Source organism: Glycine soja, chromosome 20 (assembly GCF_004193775.1).
Source record: "Glycine soja cultivar W05 chromosome 20, ASM419377v2, whole genome shotgun sequence".
Taxonomy (NCBI): domain Eukaryota; kingdom Viridiplantae; phylum Streptophyta; class Magnoliopsida; order Fabales; family Fabaceae; genus Glycine; species Glycine soja.
This window is the reverse complement of record NC_041021.1, coordinates 12917089-12940593: the sequence shown is the minus strand read 5'-3', so window position 1 is coordinate 12940593 and position 23505 is coordinate 12917089. Positions and strand designations below refer to the sequence as shown.

General features: G+C 38.8%; 1 protein-coding gene and 1 non-coding gene across 2 annotated transcripts; one reads left to right on the top strand and one right to left on the bottom strand.

Annotated features, from left to right (window-relative positions):
- Positions 1-7233: 7233 nt before the first annotated feature.
- LOC114401875 lies at positions 7234-7938 on the top strand. Its single transcript, XM_028364453.1, has one exon. It carries the CDS (start codon positions 7234-7236, stop codon positions 7936-7938), a length of 705 nt encoding a protein of 234 aa, XP_028220254.1.
- A 15133-nt stretch (positions 7939-23071) lies between these two features.
- On the bottom strand, positions 23072-23178 carry LOC114404035. The gene has a single exon (XR_003664795.1). It is a non-coding gene; the product is annotated as a small nucleolar RNA R71 (small nucleolar RNA).
- Between the last annotated feature and the right edge of the window lie 327 nt (positions 23179-23505).

Genomic DNA, 23505 nt, shown 5'->3' with positions numbered 1-23505 from the left:
AGAAGTCATGTCTAGTCATGAAACTTGTCACATAAGATTTCTTATGTTGTGCTGAATTTTATTTTTCTTGTTTCTTTGTCTAACTCATTTGTTCATGAGTGTATGAAATTCTCTTAGCCTATTATTTTATTTGAGTCAAATCTTTCATGTTAATTAGTCTTTAACATGTTCATGCAAAATTCTTAGAGAGTCTTTGGTTGTGAACCTTTTCTTGAACTTTTAGGTTTCCTTATGATTGTGTCTATTGTGAATTTGAGTTTTGGTGATTGAATTGCTGGCTGAAATGTTGATCCTAAGTGAATATTGAACTCCTAAAACTTTGGTAAACAATCCTAGTGAGTTCAACAAACATAGGAAGGTTGAAAGTAAGCCCAAGGCAATCAATATACCATGCTTAAAGAAACAAATCGCTGGTGCTGGCAGCTTGGACATACAAACTTGTAAAAATTACTGAGAATTAGTTACTTCGAATTTTGAGCTGAAATTTTTACTGAATTTTCTAGACATCTGTAAAAAAGTTATAAAAAAGAAACAAGTGATTTGGATAAAAGGAAAAAATACTAAAAATCACGCAAGTTGGCAGGAAAATCAGTATCCAGAAAAAAAAGGTGAAAGGGAAGTGTGCTTGTTTCTATAATTGGAAATTTCAATTGAAAATTAGTGTGAAGACAAGTGCCAAAGCTAGAGGTTTGTTGAGTCTTTTTTTCTGTTTTTTTTTACTCTACTCTAGAGCCATTCTAAGTTTCTCTTTGAGTCCTAGCTTGCTTCTATGTCCTTTTCATTGCTTTAATTGTTGAATAATCCTTGAAAATTGTCTTGTTAAAACTCCATTGGTTTAGCTTTCATTTCATTTTTTTTGGTCTTTGGTTATTGCTTGTCTCTTTGTTTCCTTGTTTGTAGGTTGCCATATAGGGAATTGGAAGGAGGATTGGGGCCATCCCTTGAAGAATTTGAGTCCAGAAGCAAGGGGCCAATCACCTTAAGAGCTATTGGACTAAGAAGCACTCCAAATTGAGTGAATCACCAAAGAGAGAACAACCACCAAAATTGAGGACCGTTTTGTAATTTTGTAATTTGCAATTTACTTACCTTCATTGCTTTCAAGTTTTGTAACAAAAAGGCCTTTCATTGGAAGTGTGTTGGGAGCCTCCAATAGGTTACCAAACTTCCATTTGTGTGTAATAATTTTAGGCAATTTTTCCTTAGGATAGTGAGTGTTTTGTTGGGAACCTTGAATGTGGTCATCCAAACACTCTTAGGATTCGCCTAGTTTACATTTCTTGCTTACTTTCATAGCTTATTTCCTTTACCTTCCATTGTCAAACCACCTAGATAGCTTTCCTTTTACCAATTAGTTTTTTTACCTTATCTTTCACACCTCTTTTAGTGTTTATTTGGCTAGTTTCAACCCTAGTTTCTTTTACCTTTTGTTTTCAAACCTCCAACAAGAAAGAACCACAACTTAGGAACCAACATGAGTCATCATTCATCTAGTGTTAATGGCAAGGGTACTAGTCATAAAGACCCTTTATCTAGAATCTTAGGTGAGTTGAGTTCCCTCAAGTCATGGAAAGAAAAACAAGAGAGAAAAGAAAAAGGAAAAAAAAGAGTGGAAGAAATAAGTCAAGATGAAAGAAAGAAAATAAGAGAGGAAGAAAGAAGAAAAATAAGGAAAGAAATGAAAAGAGAAAAACATGTCTCCTATAGTAGTCATAACTCTTGCAAGAGCCTAAGTGAAGAACTTCGTGACTATTATGAAGGAAGGCATAGGTCACATCTTAGACCTCACTCCCATAGGAGAGAAAATGATAGAAAGTCTCAAGAGGTTAACATTAAACTCCCATACTTCCATGGGAAGGACAATGTAGAGGCTAATTTAGATTGGGAAATAAGGGTAGAGCAACAACTTAAAAGGAAGTCTACTTCAAAATCTTATGGCTCTCACTCTTATCAAAAGAAAGACCAAGGTCAAGGAATCTTAGGGGTGAGACCTTCTAAGCCCAAAGATGATAAGGGGAAGACAATAGAAAAGCAACCCCTTAAGGCTAGTATGCAAGAGAAGACTAGCTCCATGAAGTGCTTTAAATGTCTTGGAAGAGGACACATTACTTCTCAATGCCCCACCAAGAAAACCATGATTATGAGGGGCCAAGAGATTTATAGTAGCCAAGATGAGGCTACTACTTCACCTTCCTCTAGTAAAAGTGAAGAAGCAAAAGGGGAAGAATCTAGTGAAGAGATCTACCCCCAAGAAGAAGGACAACCTTTAATGGTTAAGGAGGAGCGTAAGGAGGTAAGTGTCTCCTCCAAGAGGTTAGCTAAGAAGGAAAGACATTTTGAAATAAAGACAAATATTAAAGAAATTTCCCTTCTTAGACAACCTCCACATTTTCTCCTTTGTAAAAAGACACTTGTTAGCATTGCCACATCTCTTAGGCTTGAGTTTAATCCTCAAGTAAAGGAGTTGTTGGATGAGGGTTTGGTTCGCAAGAGATTAAATCCTTGTGCTTTGTTGGTGCCCAAAATAGGTATTATTAGGCACCAAATCCCTAAAATAGGTGGTGTGATGAATGTTTTGGGTGGTGCAACACTCTTTTGTAAAATCACTCGTGCACCCAACATCTTCATGATTTGTGTACATAGGGACTCATTAGGTAGGTTTGTTCTTATTTTTAGTTTCAATACAAACTTAGGCACTCATATGGGACACCTTAGGTTTGTCATACTTTTTGGTAGGAATAATCAACATGAAAATACAGAAAAAGGTATGTTCTATTGCTTTACTTTTCTTAATTTTTTAAATTGTGATCAAGGGGTTCCCATGAATCCTAAGAGAATAAAGGTCATTCCTGAGTGGCCCGCTCCACCAAGTGTAAGAAAAATTTGGGGCTTCCAAGACTTATCAAACTTTTACAAAAGGTTTGCCCCATATTTTTCTATACTTGTAGCACCACTCATTGAGTTGGTGAGGAACCATGTTCCTTCATGGGAAGATGCCCAGGAAATGAGTTTTCAGACCTTACCTTACTTCAACATACTAAACACCACTAATACATATGTTTTTGTTCTTTTTACAGGTGTTGAGGAAAAAAGCCCAGCCTTTCAAGAACCTCGGGATTTGAGGTCAAATCCTTTTTAAGGGGGAGGGAATGATGCAATCCTACCCCACAAGGGCATTGGATAGAAAACTCCAAGTAGATTGGGCCAGAGATGCAAGAGAAGGCCCTAGGGTTCTTATGAGCCTTAGGGTAGATTTCGGGCCCATGGGCTAAGTACGAGCCCACTTATCTTTGTAAATATTAGATTAAGGTTTCATTATTTTTTGGCCTTGTATTTAGGGCTCCATAATGTAGGTAGGGTACCCTAGAAATATAGGATTTTTCAGCCCTTGTATTTTAGGGCACCTAGACTAGTTTTTGTATTAGGGGTAGTTTTGTAATTTCACATGCACTAAGTGGATATTTGATGTGTGTGGTTGGAAATAAATTTAATTGAATTGGTAGAAGCCCAATCCAATTAAATTTTAGAGGGGGAGGTGATCATTTGCTTACTACACCCCATTGCCACATCATATAGTCACACTTTGTGCATGTCCTTCATGCTTTTCATGCCTCATGACACCTAAGCACACTTAGTGGAGAATCTTGGAATTGATCTTGGATTAGTGGGCTGAACCATAACTAAAATTCACTAATCATAATTAGTGAAATTTTGGCTCCAAAGTTTGGCTCCACAAATTCAATTTCAAATTCAAGTGAAATTTGAATTTCCCTCCAATTTTGTGTGACACTTAGGCTATAAATAGAGGTCATGTGTGTGAATTTTTTTTCAACTTTGATGATTTGAATATTAAACTTCAGATTTCAAAGCTCATTTAGAGCACAAAATTTCGTGCTCTTCTCTCCCTCTCCCTTCATTCATCTCCTTCTTCCTCCAAGCTCTTATCCATGGCCTCCTATGGTGGTGAGCTTCTTCTAGTCTCATCTTCTCCTTGAAGTAGCGTCTCCTCTCTCTCTTCCTTTCTTCATTTCGCTGCCATTCATCTTCCAAGAAGCAAAGGAATCCATTGATGAAGAAGATCCTAGGCCTACAAGCTCCAATGGAGCTTGCATCAATTAGACAAGTTTGTGAAGTGCTGATTTTTAGCTTCTTGCTAAGCAAATTTGCCGACATAGCGAGCCATCCGCTGAGCACACTACTCTTGTGGCTGAGCGTGAGGAAGAATCTGGAAGAAGTATGAGCTGGACACACGCGCTAAGTGAGAGCTCATCATGCTAAGCGCACCGCTTGCATGCATCCGCTAAGCGAGAAGCCAGGTGCTAAGCCGAAATTCACTTATGCCCGTTAAGCGAGCCAGAGTTGCGCTAACCGCGCAAGCACCAACAAGGCCACCTATTTAAGCCTATAATCAGAAATGGAAGAGGAGTTTGGGCAATTCTCGAAGCTTTTGCATGTTTAGAGATTTCTAGAGAGAGAAAGGTCCAAGTTCTAGAGAGTTTTGAGAGCTTTTATTGTGCAAAAACTGGTAGAGAACTGAGCTTGAAGAGGAAGCTATCCTAAGAGCATGAGATGAGTCTGTGAGTGATTGTGAGGTTCTAGAGGTGGAGGAGACATCCTCACTACTGCATTTCTTCAATCCTTCATTTTTCTCTTCTCTTTGTTGTAAAGGAAGCTTCCCAGATATGGAGAGCTAAATCCTCTGTTGGTTCTTCCTTGTAGGTACTTGATGTAAATACATGTATATCTATTTAATGATATTTTGTGTGTTCTTTGTGCTATCAATAAGCCATTTCAGTGTGCTTTTGCCTTGATCACGTAGATGCATGCTTTGTTAGGATCATTCAACAGTGGAAACTGGTCTGATTCTTAGAACTTGATAGGACAGGGCTAGTTTATCGTATTATCATGAGGGATCGGGGTACGGTAACCTAGTTGTTTGTATGTTTGTCTTAATGCGGTTTTGGTTGAGTTTAGTCCAATAAGAGGAATCTGAGGATGATGCTTGATCAGGATTAGGCTAGACTATCACGAGGGATCGGTGTTTAGCATTTCAAGAGACACCATAGAACACATGAGCATTGTTAAGTAGAGAATATCCTTATAACATCAGGCACCTAATAGGAAGATCAACATGTTGTCTACTTATCTTTACACATCATTACTCGCGTGATTTTCCTTTTTAATAGTTAGTTTACATACCTGCTCATAGTCCACACATATCTTTTCATACTAGACACCTATTCACTGAATATAGCTTTACCAAGTAACATAAGTTCCCCGAGAGTTCGATACTCGATTCTTACCATTTTATACTACTTCCGCGATCTGGTGCACTTGCCGGGTTCAAACAAGTTTTTGGAAAGTTAGTTTAGTCCTAGGTGTCTATTCTTTATTCTTTGATTAACTGTGAATATTTGCTTTCAATTCAGATTTGTTTTCCTCTTGAACTGGATAACCTCTGTTTTTGTTAGTGTTTTATATGCATAGATCTCCCATAGACAATTTAGTTCCTTTGGACTTTGAGATTGAAGCTACGCTAAGAAGGAACAGAGTTGAGAGGAGAAGAAAATTACTGCAAGACAGGACAATAGCTTCCATTCTAGAGGAAGAGGCTCATTTTTCTGATTCTACATCATCTAACTCACCATCATCAAGGGAATCTACGACATATTTACCAGAAGCTGTTATCATGGCTGATGAACCACAACAAATGGTTACCCTTGAGGACTACTCAAGCAGTTCAATGCCATAATTCTTTACCAGCATCGCACGTCCGGAAGTCCAAGCTCATAACATAAACTACCCTCATTCTTTAATTCATTTAATACAGGGGAACTTATTCCAAGGATTACCAAATGAGGACCCCTATGCACATTTGGCAACATTCATTGAAATCTGTAACATTGTAAAGATTGCAGGCGTGCCAGATGAAGCCATCAGACTCAACCTATTTTCATTTTCCTTGGCAGGAGAAGCCAAGAGGTGGCTCCATTCATTTAAGGGTAACAGTCTGAAGACCTGGGAAGAAGTTGTTGAGAAATTTCTAAAGAAATACTTCCCCGAGTCAAAGACTGCGGATGGGAAAGCTGCAATTTCATCATTTCGAACCCCTAAGTGAAGCATTAGAGAGGTTTAGAGGTTTGTTAAGAAAGACCCCCACCCATGGACTCTCGGAGCCAACTCAGCTTAACATATTCAAAGATGGGCTGAGGCCGCAATCTAAGCAGCTGTTAGATGCTTCTGCAGGGGGGAAAATAAAACTGAAAACCCCTGAAGAAGCAACGGAGTTGATTGAAAACATGTCTGCCAGTGATAGAGTGCATTAACCCACTAAGAAGAGTTTACTAGAGTTATCATCACAAGATGTTGTGTTGGCACAAAATAAGTTGCTCTCTAGGCAACTTGAGATCTTGACAGAAACCCTGAGTAAGTTGCCAACTAACTTGTCTAATGGTCAACCTTTATAGCCTTCTATTTTGCAGGTTATAGGTTGTACCATATGTGATGGTACTCATGAATCCAGTCTTTGCATTCCTTTTGAAGAGCAAACACAAGAGGTTAGTTACATGGGAAATCAACAAAGGCAGGGATACAATAAAGGTGGATTCTAAGGTTTCTAGCAGGGTCCTTACAACCAACAAGGACAGTGGAGATCACACCCTGATAATCAATTCAACAAAGACCAGGGTGGACCTTCCAACAGGCCGCCTCAACAAGGGCCTAACATTTTTCAGAGGACAACCAAGCTGGAGGAGACTCTGACTCAATTCATGCAGGTAACCATGTCAAATCACAAAAGCACGGAGTCAGCATTGAAGAACCTTGAGATCCAGGTGGGCCAACTAGCCAAACAATTAGCTGAAAAGTCATCCAATAGCTTTGGGGCAAACACATAAAAGAATCCCAAAGAGGAATGCAATGCTGTGATGACAAGAAACAAGAAGCATTTGGTAGTTGAGGATGAGGATAGGGTGGCTTTGGAGAAAAAAATTGTTATAAAGGATGGCACTGAGAAAAAGAAAGAGGAGGTAACAGATGTGACAAGTCAGGAGAGTGAAAAACCAATAATGGTCGAGGAGAAAGAAATAAACAACCAAGAAAAAGAAAAAATAAAATGAAGAAAAAGAAAAGGTTGAAAAAAATAAAGAAGGGAAAGAAAAGAGTAGAAGTGAGAAAGCAAGAGAGAAGAAGAAAGAAAAAGCTTCAAATAAGGATACGGAAGTACCATATCCTATGGTACCTTCTAAGAAGGATAAGGACCGCCATTTGGCGAGATTCCTTGATATTTTCTGGAAACTGGAAATAACTATGCCTTTTGGGGAAGCTTTACAACAAATGCCACTCTACTCGAAATTTCTGAAAGATATGTTGACAAGGAAAAATAGATACATCCATCAGGAGAATATTGTTATAGAAGGCAACTGCAGTGTTGTAATACAGAGAATTCTTCCACCAAAACATAAAGACCCTGGAAGTGTTACTATTCCTTGTTCAATCGGTGAAGTCACTATGGGAAAGGCTCTCATTGATTTAGGAGCCAGTATCAACCTAATGCCGCTCTCCATTTGCAGAAGGTTGGGAGAGTTGGAAATCATGCCCACGAGAATAACTTTACAACTTGCTAACCGATCCATCACAAGGCCTCATGGGGTAATTGAGGATATTTTGATGAGAGTGAAACATATGGTCTTTCTAGCTGATTTTGTGGTCATGGATGTGGAGGAAGACCATGAGGTTCCAGTCATTTTGGGACGTCCCTTTATGTCAACGACAAGTTGCATAATCGATATAGGAAGAAAGACACTGGAGATGGGTTTTGAAGATCAAAAGATCAATTTTGATCTTTTTGAAGAAAACATGCCGGTGCCAAAGCATAATGTTTGCTTGCAGGTGATGGAGGTTGAAGAAGAAGTCCTGAAGGTGAGGACCAACATTTGATCACCCATTGAGGTAAAAGCGTCAAGCTAATGACGTTAAAGAAGTGCTTCCTGGGAGGCAACCCAGTTCTAATTTCTGCTATTCTGTTTTTTTTATGCATTGCATAACGTGGAACTTGCTTCATAATCATTACATTGGGGTATATTAGCTTGTTTTTGAATGATAGATATAAGGGTTTCAAATTCTTGAGAAAAGGACTGAAATAGAACTCATAATTTTTTTCCAGAAAATCAGTCCTTTTGCTAAGCGCAAGCCTCGCGCTAAGCACATCTTTTTTCATGCGCTAAGCGAAGAGTTTCTAGCACTTAGCGCTCAACCCTTGCATCTCAAGCTGATTCGGTCCGCTAAGCTGGCCAAGGCTAAGCTAAGCCCATTTCAATTTAATCTGAATTCGGCTAAGCAATGGCCTGCTCACTAAGCGCATTATATTCACTGGCTAAGCGCGAGACGTAGCCGCTAAGCCCATTTTGATGCGGCCTAAATTGGGGTTCATTGAACTAAGCGCTACTCATGCCAGATAAGCCCAATTCCTTGCGGCCATAGCAGCGCTAAGCGGTCTATCATTCGCTAAGCGCTTGCCCCCCCTATATTCAAGATGCATTATATTAGCTAAGCCGGCCCAGAGCCAGGCTTAGCGAGAGTTGTAGGTTTTATGATTTGCAGAATTTGCCAAGCGCTCCTTGTGTGCGCTGAGCCTAGCTTTATATATATAAAAAAAAGATTTTGAATTTCAAACTTGGGCTAAGTGCGCAGTTCTGCTAAGCGAACCTCTTTGAGAAACCAAACGTCTCTCTGGCTCGCTTAGCGCTGCGGTTCGCTAAGCGAGAGGGTTGAAAATTGCTTAAGTGAGTGTAACATCAATTACACTCACATTTGCCTAAAATTTTCAGAACACTACCTGCATTCTCTCTCTCACCAAATTCGTACATTCTTCAATTCATTCTTTCCACATCTTCTACGCATTTTCAGCACACAACAATCCAATTAAGTTCCTCATTCCCTTTACTCTTTTACTTTGGTGAACCTTAGGGTAGAAAACCATAGAATTTAGCTTTTAATTTTTAGGGTTTTAATGATATTAGATTAGTTAAAAATTAGGACATTGTGATTTATTGTACTATGTAGTTAGCTTTGAGCGGTTTGCATGTTTGATATGCCTTTGAGAGGCTCAAAAAAGAGAAGAAAATGAACTTCGTTTTCTGCATTTTTCTAGAAAACGCGGCGAATTCGCTAAGCACGCATGCTGCACTAAGCGAGTTCATCAATATTGCTTGAACATATGCATTTTCAGACGAACTCACTAAGCGCGCCTACCGCGCTAAGCGAGTTCATCTTTTGGGGAAGAACATTCATCTTCCTGAGAAGATACCTGTGGCTAAGCGGGGTTGATTAGCTAAGCCCAGGTAACTTAGTCATTTTTTTGAAAGTCACGCACTAAGCCGAGCCTATCTGGGCTAAGCTCATTTCATTGTGACAGCCGTTGGGCTAAGCGAGCCTAGCTCACTAAGCCCACATACTTAGTGAAATTTTCTGAAATTCATGGGCCGCTAAGCGCAACCCTGTTGAGCTTAGCGCATACCTTTTGCAGCCTTGATTCGGCTAAAGCGCACCCTGTTGCGCTAAGTGGAGGTGTTATATTTCTGAGGGTGCGCTAAGCGAGATGTATCCCGCTAAGCACCCATCGTCAATTTCAGCAACTTGAATAAATGTAATCAAAGGTAAATTTTGAGTTCTTTTCATTACAGATGGCATTAAGAAAAAGGGCTAGAGCAGATGACATCCTTTTACCATCTACTCCAGCTCCTCCGTTTGAATCAGTAGGACCAGATGCCCAGAGCTCCCAAATCACAACCACTATGCTGCAAAGCTTATTTCAGGGACATGTTATTATTATGCAAAGCCTACAGATGGTAGCTCCTCCAGGATCCATTCTATCAGTTGAGCAGTTCCTTGAGCAGGTGGCCTGGCCTGGAGCTCAACCCTCAATTGTGAGAACTGGTGGAAGGTTTATGGCTCAGGCACCTCAACAGGAGGGATCTGATGAGGCAGCTGCTCCTCCTGAGCCTACACCTGTGTAGGTTGAACCAATGCCAGCTGATCCATATTCTATAGTGGCAGATCCATCTTCTCCCAAACTTGAAGTAGCTCCCCCATCTTCACCTATTATTATCATCTCTGAAGACTCTATAGAGTCAGCATCTGGAGAAGTAGTTGCTCTCTCTAATTCCCCTGTTTTTCATCTGATAGATGAGGAGGATGCTCAGACTCGGGATACCCAGGATCAGTCTCAGGACTTTTAAATTCCTGATAATTTTGTTTTTTGGAACTTATCATAATTATTATATTTCAGTACATTGTTTTTAGTAATTTTGGTTTCCGTTTATAATTATATACTTATACTTTTTGTGAATAGTTAGACATTTGGAAAAAAAATATAAAAAAAACCAAGTGATTTGGCTAAAAGGAAAAAATACAAAAAATCACACAAATTGGCAGGAAAATCAATGTCCAGGAAAAAAAGAGAAAGGGAAGTGCGCTTGTTGTTTTGGCTCGAAATTTGTTCTACAATTGATGCCTATTTTATACCAATCTTAGTTCTGAAATTTCAATTGAATGTGAAAAAAAGTGTCAAAACTAGAGGTTTCTTGAGGCTTATTTTTTTTAGTTTTTTTTACTCTACTCTAGAGCCATTCTAGGTTTCTCTTTGAATCCTAGCTTGCTTTTATGTGCTTTTCATTGCTTTAATTGTTGAATAATCCTTGAAAATTTTTCTTGTTAAAACTCTATTGGTTTAGCTTTCATTTCATTTTTTTGGTCTTTGGTTATTGCTTGTCTCTTTGTTTCCTTGTTTGTGAGTTGCCATATAGGGAATTGGAAAGGAGGATTGGTGTCATCCCTTGAAGAATTTGAGTCAAGAAGCAAGGGGTCAACTACCTTAAGAGATATTGGACTAAGAAGCACTCCAAATTGAGTGAAACACAAAAGAGAGAATAGCCACAAAAATTGAGGACTTTTTTTTAAAATTTTGTAACAAAAAAAGGCCTTTCATTGGAAGTAAGTTGGGAGCCTCCAATAGGTCACCCTACTTCCATTTGTGTGTAATAATTTTAGGCAATTTTCCCTTAGGATAGTGAGTGTTTTGTTAGGAACCTTAAATGAGGTCATCCAAACACTCTTAGGATCCACCTAGTTTGCATTTCTTGCACTTTAATTTCTTGCCTACTTTCATAGTTTATTTCCTTTACCTTCCATTGTCAAACCGCCTAGATAGCTTGCCTTTTACCAATTAGTTTTTACCTTATCTTTCACACCTCTTTTAGTGTTTATTTTGGCTAGTTTCAACCATAGTTTCTTTTACCTTTTGTTTTCAAACCCCCAACAAGAAAGAACCACAACTTAGGTACCAACATGAGTCTTCATTCTTCATCTAGTGTTAATGGTGAGGGTTCTACTCCTAATGACCCCTTGTATAACATATTAGATGAGTTGAGATCCCTTAAGTTATGGAAAGAAAAACAAGAGAGAAAGGAAAAAGGAAAAAAAAGAGTGGAAGAAATAAGTCAAGATGAAAGAGAGAAAATAAGAGAGGAAGAAAGAAGAAAAATAACGAAAGAAATGGAAAAAGAAAAACATGCCTCCTATATTAGTCATGAATTTTGCAAGAGCCTAAGTGAAGAGCTTAGTGACTATTATAGAGGAAGACATAGGTCACATCTTGTACCTCACTCCCATAGGAGATAAAAGGAAAGAAAACCTCATGAGGCTAACATTAACCTCCTATACTTCCATGTGAAGGACAATGTAGAGGCTTATTTAGATTGGGAAATGAAGGTTGAGCTACTCTTTGCTTGCCATCATACAAGTGAGGAAAGGAAGGTTCCTTTGGCTACCCTTAGCTTCCAAGGTTATGCACTCTATTAGTGGACTTCCCTTGTTAGGGAAAGAATGATTTATGGGGATCCTTCAGTAGAGTATTAGAATGACTTGAAAAGTGCCCTTAGGAAGAGGCACATCCCTTACTACTATGAAAGGGAGCTTATGGACAAGCTCCAAAGGCTTAGACAAGGGAGTATGAGTGTTGAAGAGTGTAGGCAACAAATGGAACTAATCCTTTTGAGAGCTGGGCTTAGGGAGGAGGAAAGAATAAGTATTGCTAGGTTCCTTAGTGGGCTTAATATGGAAGTGAAGGACAAGGTTGAGCTCCTTCCATATAGGGACCTTGATGACCTAGTCCAACTTTGGATAAGGGTAAAGAAACAACTTCAAAATCTTATGGCTCTCACTCTTATACAAAGAAAGACCAAGGTCAAGGCATCTTAGGGGCTGCTCCTTCTAAGCCCAAAGATGATAAGGGGAAGACAATAGAAAGGCAACCCCCTAAGGCTAGTATGCAAGAGAAGACTAGCTCTATAAAGTGCTTTAAATGTCTTGGAAGAGGACACATTGCTTCTCAATGCCCCACCAAGAAAACCATGATTATGAGAGGCCAAGACATTTATAGTAGCCAAGATGAGGTTACTACTTCACCTTCCTCTAGTGAAAGTGAAGAAGCAAAAGGGGAAGAATCTAGTGAAGAAATCTACCCCTAAGAAGAAGGGGACCTTTTAATGGCCAGAAGGCTTCTAGGAGGTCAATCATGTGACTTGACCCAATCTCAAAGAGAGAATATTTTTCACACAAGGTGTAAAATTTTTTATAACACATGCTCTCTCATTGTAGATAGTGGTTCATGTTGCAATTGTTGCAACACAAGATTAGTCTCTAAGTTGAGCCTTGCTATCACTTCCCATCCAAAGCCTTACAAACTTCAATGGCTCAATGAGTAAGGGGAGATGATAGTCAATCAACAAGTGAAAGTGCCCTTCTCCATTGGAACATTTAAGGAGGAAGTGATTTGTGATGTAGTTCCTATGGAGGCAAAACATCTTCTCTTAGGTAGGCCATGGCAATATGACAGGAAAATCATCTATAATGGCCTAACTAATGAGATAACCCTCACCCACCTTGGAACAAAGTTTGTGTTGCATCCTCAAACACCTTCACAGGTGGCCAAAGATCAACTAACTATGAAAAATAAGAGGGATGAGGAAGAAAAACTAGAAAAAAAAGAAAAAGAAGGATAGTAAGGCCTTGTCTTCAAAGGCCGAGGGGAGGGAAAAAGAGGAAAAAGATTCCTCCAAGAAGATTGTTAAGAAGGAAATTCATTTTGCAACAAAAGGTGATATCAAAAGAGCACTCCTTCTTAAACAATCCTTCTACCTTCTCCTATCAAGGGAAACCTCCATTAGCACTGCCACAATTCCTATATTCGAGACCTTACCCCCAAAGGTCCAAGAACTCTTACATGAATTTGGTGATATATTTCCCAAAGAGATACCCCCTGAGCTACCTCCTCTAAGGGGAATAGAACACCAAATAGACTTATGGGCCATTGTGTCAGATAGAGATGCTAAGTTCCTTAGCCACTTCATGGTTTGCCTAGGACCATTGTGTCAGATACAGATGCTAAGTACCTTAACCACTTCTGGAAAACCTTATGGGCTAAGCTTGGAACTAAGCTTATTTTCTCTACCACTTGTCATCCACAAACTGATGGGCAAACAAAGGTAGTGAATAGGTCTTTATCTACGTTTTTAAGGGCTCTTCTGAAGGGCAACCATAAGTCTTGGGATGAGTATCTTCCTCATGTAGAATTAGCCTACAACAGGGGGGTTCATAGAACCGCCAAGCAATCCCCTTCTGAGGTTGTCTATGGGTTCAATCCCCTAACACCCTTAGACCTCATTCCCCTCCCACTTGACACTTCTTTTATACATAAAGAAGGGGAATATAGGTCAGAGTTTGTAAAGAAGTTGTATGAGAGGGTTAAGCGCCAAATAGAGAACCAAACAAAGGTGTATTAAACTAAAGGCAATAGAGGAAGAAATGAGCTATTTCTTAATGAAGGGGACTGGGTTTGGCTCCATCTTAGGAAGGATAGATTCCATACTAAAAGGAAATCCAAGCTAAGCCCTATAGGGGATGAACCTTTTAAGGTCTTAGAGAGGATTAATAACAATGCCTATAGGTTGGACCTCCCAAAAGAGTATGGAATCAACACCACTTTTAACATTTTTGATTTAATTCCTTTTGCAGGAGGAGCTGATATTGAGGAGGAGGAACCAATAGATTTGAGGTCAAATCCTCTTCAAGGGGGACGGGATGATACAATCCTCCCTAGGAAGGGACCAGTTACTAGAGCCATGAGCAAGAGGCTCTAAGAGGATTAGGCTAGAGCTGCTGAAGAAGGCCCTAGGGTTCTCATGAACCTCAGGGTAGATTTTTGAGCCCATGGGCCAAGGTTGGGTCCACTTATCTTTGTACATATTAGATTAGGATTTCATTATTTTTGAGCCTTGTATTTAGGGCTCCATAATATAGGTAGGGTACCCTAGAAATGTAGTATTTTTCAGCCCTTGTATTTTAGGGGACCTAGACTAGTTTTTGTATTAGAGGTAGCTTTGTAATTTCACATGCATTAAGTGAATATTTGATGTGTGTGTTGAGAAATAAATTTAATTGAATTGGGAGAAGCCCAATCCAATTAAATTTTAGAGGGGGAGGTGAGAATTTGCTTGCTACACCCCATTGCCACATCATATAGTCACACTTTGTGCATGTCTTTCATGCTTTACATGCCTCATGCCACCTAAGCACACTTAGTGGAGAATCTTGGACTTGATCTCGGATTAGTGGGCTGAACCATAACTGAAATTCACTAATCATAATTAGTGAAATTTTGGCTCCATAAATTCAATTTCAAATTCAAGTGAAATTTGAATAGAAATTCAAATTTCCCTCTAATTTTGTGTGACACTTAGGCTATAAATAGAGGCCATGTGTGTGCATTTTTTCAACTTTGATCATTTGAGAATTACACTTCCATGTTCAGACCTCTTTTGAGGCACAAAATTTTGTGTTCCCTCTCTCCTTCTCCCTCCATTCATCTTCTCCTACCTTTAAGCTCTTATCCACAACTTCCTATGGTGGTGAGCTTCTTCTTGACTCATCTTCTCCTTGAAGTGGCATCTCCAATCATTTTTCTCCTTCTCCATTCTGTTGCCATTAAACTTCAAGAAGCAAAGGACTCCATTGATGAAGAAGATCCAAGGCGTATAAGCTCCACAAGGAGCTACATCACTAGGGTTCTCATGAGCCTTAGGGTAGATTTTGGGCCCATGGGCTAAGTATGAACCCACTTTTCTTTGTAAATATTAGAATAAGTTTTCCTTCTTTTGGGACCTTTATTTTGGCCTACAAATTAAAGGCACCCTACCCTACAAGTTAAGGTAACTTAGTAGTATAGGTTTTAGCCTTGTATTTTAGGGCATTTTGAGTAGTCTTTGCAATAGGGATTTTTTTTTGTATATCCATGTATTTGGGGGGGGGGGGGTTGAGCTTAGCTATTAGAGGGGTGTAACACTTTCTTCCCAATGAAGCTTTTCAACGAAGATTTCTTCCTTCATGTATTTTGGCATGGGGTGAGCTTAGCTATTGGAGGGGTGTAATACTTGCTTTTCAAGGAAGCTACCTAGGCTATAAAGAGAAGCATGTGTAACACCTGTGGTAACTTTGATGAATGAGAGTCTTGTGAGACACACTTCAAAGTTCAACTTCTCTCCCTATCTTTCCTTCATTCCCATGCCACTTTTTTTTTCTCTCTCTCCCATTCTCTTCCTCCATTGAAGCTTCCTTTCTAAGCTTCTTATCCAAGACTCTCTTGGTGGTGAAGCTTCTTCTTCCATGGCTTATTCCCTAGTGGATGGCGCCTCCTTTCACCTCTTCTCCTTTATCTTTTGCTACAACTCCATGGCTGAAAATCACCATTGAAGGACCTCATTGAAGCTCAAAGATCCAGGCTCCATAGAAGCTTCTTAAGCAAGGTTCCATCAATTGGTATCAGAGAACACAAGCTTCAAGTAGGTGCTTCTTAAACCTCCATTAATTTTTAGCTTTACCTTCTCCTCCATTGTTGTTTCTTCATTTTTCTTCATGTATCTCCTCACATGTCTTGTTTTGAATATTGTTAACATGATTTTTTTTAGAATTTCCACCAATTAAACTTGCTATAGAAGCTAGATTTGATTTTCTATGGTTCAAATTTCTTGTTCTTGTTCTTGAACCATGAATTGTGTTGAGTTTAGGTTCCTTTGAGTTTTGTCTTTCTATTTTTGTGGCTGAAACATAAACCATAAAATTCTTACAAAAAGATTAAAGTAGAAGAAAACCTCAAAAATCTAGAGTGACATGTTCACTCATTGTAGTTTTGTCATAGAAGTCATGTTTAGCCATGAAACTTGTCACATAAGATTCCTTATGCTGTGCTGAATTTTATTTTCTTCTTACTTTGTCTAACTCATTTGTTCATGAGTGTATGAATTTTTTTTAGCCTATTATTTGAGTTGAGTCAAATCTTGGATGTTAATTAGTCCTTAAAATGTTCATGAATAATTCTTAGAGAGAGTCTTTGATGTGAACCTTTTTTTTTAACTTTTAGGTTTCCTTATGATTGTGTCTATTGTGAATTTAAGTTTTGGTGATTGAATTGCTGGCTGAAATTTTCATCCTAAGTGAATCGCGGACCCGACCGTCGATTTCGAGCAAGAAACGAATCAGATGGAGGATGAAGAAGACGAAGATGTAGGACTTCCCCCAGAGCTAGAGAGGATAATTGCTCAGGAGGATCGAGAGATGAAGCCACACAAAGAAGAGAAAGAGCTCATAGACTTAGGTGCCGACAGTGAAAAGAAGGAAGTAAAAGTAGGCACAGGTATGACTCCACCCATCCATGAGGAATTAGTGGCCCTACTGAGGGACTACCAAGACATGCTTGGTTTAAGCCATGACATTGTGCAGCACAGGTTACCTTTTGTCATATCCTAATTTTGTCCGAGGACCATTGTTTGGTGGCATGCAACCTTCGCTTGACCGCCGCGAGGTACTTAACACCCATCGTTAGGTAATTCGTAAAGTTCCCGACATTCCGGAAGTCGAAAAGAAGCATTGTTGTGCAATCCGTCAAGTTCCACAACATTCTGGAAGTCAAAAAGGGCATTGTTGCGTAATCCATAAAGTTTCACAACATTCTGGAAAGAAAATGGGTGTCGTTACGTAATCCGTAAAGTTCCGTAACGTTTCGAAAAGAAAATAGCCAAAAACACAAAAATGGGGGGTGAACTTATCAAGACAGGGGTGTAAATAGCAATTCAAGTCTAGGCCCTTCCGGAACATTTTGGAAGTTGGGTTGCTTAAGGAGGAAGCAACTGGGTGACAAGCTCCTCCACGTTTTTGAAAAATGCTTTCCGGGGATTCCGTGGCCTCCGTAATGCTTTAGTAAAATTTCTGAAAACCTTGGGCAAGCATATTTCACTTAACATTGGTGAAAGGGAAGAGAAAAAAAGATGAAAATCAAATTGAAAACACTTCCGTAAGGCTTCCATAACTTTTTCGTAAAATACGAAAAGGGGGGTGAACTTAGTAATTCGGGTGCACTTAGAAATCTTCTTCATTAAGTCTCTGGGCGGCAAACACCTCTCTTTTTCCCTATAAATAGGGGAGGGGGGCTGTTTCAAAAATATTCATGACCCCCAAGCTATGCATTTCGGCTATTTTGAGCGAAAAACACGTTTTCGTGAAGAAAAATCTAGTCGAAATGCTTCTGTAACGCTTTCGTAAGCGATTCTGTGGAAATTCTTCATCGTTCTTCAGTCTTCAACCGGTAAGTTCCCAAAATCAAATCTTTCAATTCATTCTATGCACCCTTAGTGGTCCCTACTTGTTTTGTGTACTTTTACTTTAATTTCGCTTACTTTCAGTTTTCTTTTCTTCTATTTTTAACGCGCTTTAACCGTTTATTTAAGCATTTTTCTCACCTAATAAATGATAAAATGAATTTCAACCGATCATTTGTGTTGTAATCTCGTTTAATCACTGTTAAAACAAAATCTAACCGTTCGTTCACGCTGTAACCACGGTTAAACCAAAAAAAGGCAAAATAATAATAGAATAATCAAAATATCTTGAAAAATAATAATAAAATAATCAAAAAAATCAATCGAACGTTTTTCTTTGGAAGTTTCCTTGAATGAATTGACTAATAACCAAAGTAAAACTAAGGCTAAAATCAACTCATAAATCAAGCTTCGTCCGCAAAAGTCACTCAAAACCGTTTTAAGGTCCAACGCCTTAAACGATCCTCTTTGCTTTTATCGGTTAACATGGACCGTTCAAAAGCATAAAATCAACATGTAACTTTAACGCTTTTGCAAGAACTACGTAGGTCTGAGTTCCTCATCGCAATTGAGGATACGTAAGAGCAAAAGCCCCACTTTTTTCGACCACCCCAAGAGATCATTAATGGTCCAACGCCTTAACGTTTCTCTCCTTTCATAAACAAGAGATCGTTAATGGTCCAACACCTTAACATTTTTCTCCTTTCAAAATCAAAAGATCCTTTAATGGTCTAACGCCTTAAATGACCTTTGTTCAATTACAATCTATCTTGCGAATAAAGATAAAAACAACTTAACCAACGTTTAGTTTTAAAAGAACTACGTAGGTCTGATTTCCTCATCGCAATTGAGGATATGTAGGAGCGAGGGAAGTACTCTTGTCGACCACAAAAAAATAAAAAATACAAAAAATAAAAAGTATAAAAACACAAAAGGACATAAAAAAGGGAAAATAAAACATTTTGAAGTCATATTTGCACACTTGATTAAAAGGCTATTGTCCCTTGTGATGGACGCGTAGGGTGCTAATACCTTCCCTGTGCGTAAAAACAACTCCCGAACCTTTCACACTTAAAGTTCGTAGACCACACACCTTTCCGGTTTTTCCGACGTTTTCCTCGAATAAACGTTGGTGGCGACTCCTTGCGCCTTCCTCCCTTGGAAGACGCACCCGTGAGTCTCACGTCGCCCTCCCGCCGAAGGGTAGGTTGCGACAGTTGGCGACTCCACTGGGGATTATTTTTAGAGAGTTAGGCCTTCTAATCTCGTGCAATATCATGACTTCCTCTTTTGTCGGTTTCCTTTTATTTCCCTTATGTTCTTGTATATAACTCTTTGATGCTTTTAGTGTGTTTTTGAAATGTATGCATGAGATAGATATTTATTCATTTGATGCACACAAACACCAACACTATTTGTACACACGGTGAGTTGAAAAGGGGCCCTATACCCGGGTCCATGGGAACATAAGGAGTGGAGGTGAATTTGTGGTCATGCTGGGTCTCCGACTTGCTTGATAACAGTGAACCCTCATCTAGAGTTTTTCTCTTTGATAACATATTGTTGTTGGTAGTCCCTACTGCCGCAATATGTTTTTCGAAGGGGATGATACCTCTAGAAACCATCAAGAGAGATATGACCACCTTGGGAATTATCACTAAAAGCCTTTTAGTTCCTCCTGTTTAGGTCCCTAAAATAGGGGCACGAAGAGAACACGCTGCGTGCCTTTTAAACACTGCCATGCATATAACCTAAATGTCATGTACGCCTTTGTTGTATGATTATTTGAGGATATTGCCATGTTGTGTACATCCCCCTGTTGCGCTTTTTTCGCATCTGCATCATGTTGTCACGCATGCGTTGTATGTTGGTCTCATCTTTTGTCACGGGAAGCTGGAAGGTCCATATCACCTTCTTAACTGTACACATGGGGCACTGCGCCCCCGAATGCACAAGTAAGAAGAGAGGATTTTCCAGGCTCTTGTGTCCGTGAATGCATTCATATCATGCATCGCATAAGCATCTTTTCATGGCATCGTAATGGATATATCGTTCTTGCATTTGTCACTTACCATATTCATGCATTGCATTTTGCATAAGTCACTTCATCACCATGCATCTGCATCTAACATGTTTTTTGCATACCATTTGTTTTCATGTTTACTCATGCATGATCCTTGCATTTTCCTCTGCAAAAAAACAAAAAACGAAGCATGAAAATTCACGCTGCATTCTTAGTTGCATATGTTCGGTACCATGAGCCAACCATGTTGGGATCATAAACCTGTTTCACTTAAAAACAAAATGATTGAACATGGTACCTAATGCATGGTTAAGTAAGAAAAGATGTTTCTTCGGGCATCTCAATTTTATAATTACATTTTCCATGCATAGCTTAAGTATGCTCGAGTCATTCATCTCTGTGAAATGTTGTTAAATTATTGACAATTGAAATTTCCATTCCTTGGGTTATGGGGTTGAACCAAGCTCATGCTTTTACGAAAAAGGTTCATCAAGTCAAGTTGAAGTACGGAAGTAACCATCTTGCAAAAATTGGGGCAAAAGATGGATCGGGTTACATCGTTGCTTCGTCTACTGCCAAACACATTTAGGACTGTTGACGTCCTTGTTACTTCTGGTTTCACCTTGACAAAGATGTCATGGACCATGTTGAAAATCTAAATTGATTCAACCCCATGTCTTGCGTAAAAATTCGCAATACTTCAACTATGCATCATTCGCATACATCCATGCTTTTCATTGGTTGCATTGCTCATTGCATTCTTTCCTTGAAAAAAAAATGAACTTAATCATTGTTATCAAAAGGAAAGAACACGCTTTATGATGCTGATGTGTCATCATTTTCTCATATTTCTTAACCCCTTTTGTCACCATTTTAATTACTGATTAGCCTTAATTGTCAAATTAATTATGCAGTTTTATCATTTGGGCCTACTGGATTAATTTTGTGTTTTTAATTTAATTTCAGGAGAATTATAAGCAATTGGGCTTGAATCCAGAATTGGGCTTGGGCTTGAAGAGAGCAGACTATTTTATTATACCAAATTTTATCTTATCTAGATATTATTTAGATTTGATCTCATCTAGATATTATTTCATCTAGATCTTATCTTATATTATCTAGATTTTATTTTATTTATGGGCTTGGATTAAAAACAGATTTGTAAGCTTTGGGGATGAAAACTATATAACAACACCAAGGTTCTAGTTTAGGCTCTCTTCTCTCTCTCTTTTTCGTTTTAGTTTTAGAGTGCTACTCTCAATTCGTTTTAGTTTCTTTTTCGTTTTGGAGAATAATTCTAGTTTTCTCCGTTTCTACTACAATTTCGTTTTCTATTGATTAATGGAAGGATAAGTCTCCAGCGTTGTTTTCTCTTGAGGATCAAGCACAACTCTCTTTGAGGTTCTATTATTACTATTAATTTCTAATAAGTTTTTCCTCTTCACCAATTACTCTGTATTTGTTGCTATTAATTCATGCATGCTTAGTGCTTGATTAATTGTCTCTGCGCTTAATTTACGTTCATGCTTAATGATCGTTCATGATTAATTGGTGTATGTGTTGCTTAATCACATAATGAATGCCTTATGTTAAATTTCGCTTAGTAATTTAATTTAGGGTTGGATTAAGTGGTTGAACTGATAAAGGATAAACTCTCGTAACCTAGGATAAGAGACTTGCTTGTGAAGCAAGGGGAAGCAACGTGTTTTAATTCTGATATTTTCTAATTCACATCTATTCGCTGTTTAATTTACAAAAACAAACACCCCCCCCCCCCAATTCGTTACTATTTTCCTATTATCTGTTATGAATGTTTGGTTGACCATTGCTCGTTGGGAGACGATCTAGGATCACTTCCTAGATACTGCATTTTTAATGTATATTTGATTCGGGTACGGCCTCGATCAAATTTGGCGCCGTTGCTGGGGAACAGAGGGCCAAAGATTCATAATTGCTAGTGATTCGTGTTTTATGTTTAGTTGTTTTACGTTTACTTCTTTTGTTTAGTGTGTTCATGCTGTGTTAGGGTGTTTGTGTCATGTTAGTGTGGTATTCTGTTTTATTTGATGTTTTGTTTTGCAATTTAGTAGTACCCCTTGTTCACCGCTTTCCCTATTTCAGTTTATTGTTTTGCTGTGAATAGTTCTTAGCGACGAAATTAGAGATTGATTATGCGTTACTGTTCACACAACATTACATTAGCGACTGAATTAGCGATGGTTGTTTACAATTTAATTGGCGATTTTTGTTTTGATAGTTAGGGTTGTTATTTTTGGCTGAATTTTTGTGTGGTAGGTTCTTTTGACTCATATTTTGTGTGAAAAATACCAGGAACACTTGTTGTGGCTGGATTTGAGAGATTCAAAAAAATTTGAGAACTTGTGTTTAGCAAAACTTCAAACGATCATAACTTTTGCTTCGGGTATCAGAATGACTATCATTATTTATGTATTTGGGGTAGGAAAAAATTTCCCATATTGTGGCAACCCAACAGAGCATGGTTGAGGTCTCTAACTAGCCAAAATTGCCTGTTTACTAGTTTTTTTTTTTATTTTTTAAGTATTATTGTCCTAATTTTCTAAACTTTGCTTAGGTGGTTTTCATAGTTAGACTTTGAATTTTTGCTTGAAATTTTTTGTGCTATCTTTTCATGATTTTAGGGTGTTCCTCACAAAATTTCAGCTCATTTTGATATCGTTTGAGTATAGCTGTAGTTTTACCCCCCTTGTTTGGTGCTTGTTGAGAAACACATTATGTGCTGCATATAGTGCATGACTAGGGGCAATCCAGGTGATTTACAACCCTTTGATCCTGAAATAGATAGAACCTTTCATAGATTAGTTAGGCTTAGTGTGCATCCTGGTCATTTTATGCATTTTGTGCATTCTGAGCATTCTGTTGAGGGTGTGATTCTGAATATTCTGATTTTGAGCATTCCAGTACTAATTTTTATACTGAGAACATGGCTCAACCTCCACCTCGTGAGAGGACTCATAGGGAGATGATTGCACCTAATTTCACTTATGAAAACTTGTGCATTCAATATCCCGATGAGGGTGTTCCATATGTTCTCAAGACTGGACTAATACATTTGCTGCCGAAGTTTCATGGTCTTGCAGGTGAAGATCCTCTTAAGCATCTTAAGGAGTTCCATATTGTTTGTTCCACCATGAAGCCCCCTGATGTCCAGGAAGATCATATCTTTCTAAAGGCTTTTCCTCATTCTCTAGAGGGAGTGGCAAAAGATTAGCTATACTACCTTACTCCCAGGTCTATTTTCAGCTGGGATGACCTTAAGAGGGTGTTCTTGGAGAAATTCTTCCCTGCATCTAGGACCACTGCCATCAGAAAAGACATTTCAGGCATCAGGCAACTTAGTGGAGAAAGCTTGTATGAGTACTGGGAAAGATTCAAGAAATTGTGTGCAAGCTGCCCTCACCACCAGATTTATGAGCAACTCCTTCTTCAATATTTCTATGAGGGACTTAGCAACATCGAGAGGAGTATGATTGATGCTGCCAATGGTGGAGCTCTTGGTGATATGACCCCTACTGAAGCTAGGAATTTGATTGAGAAGATGGCTTCCAACTCCCAACAATTCAGTGCAAGAAATGATGTTATTGTTCTGAGAGGAGTCCATGAGGTGGCCACGAATTCATCTTCATCTACTAAAAATAAAAAGCTTGAAGGAAAACTTGATGCCTTGGTCAACCTAGTAACCCAGCTTGCCATGAATCAGAAATCTACACCTGTTGCAAGAGTCTGTGGTCTATG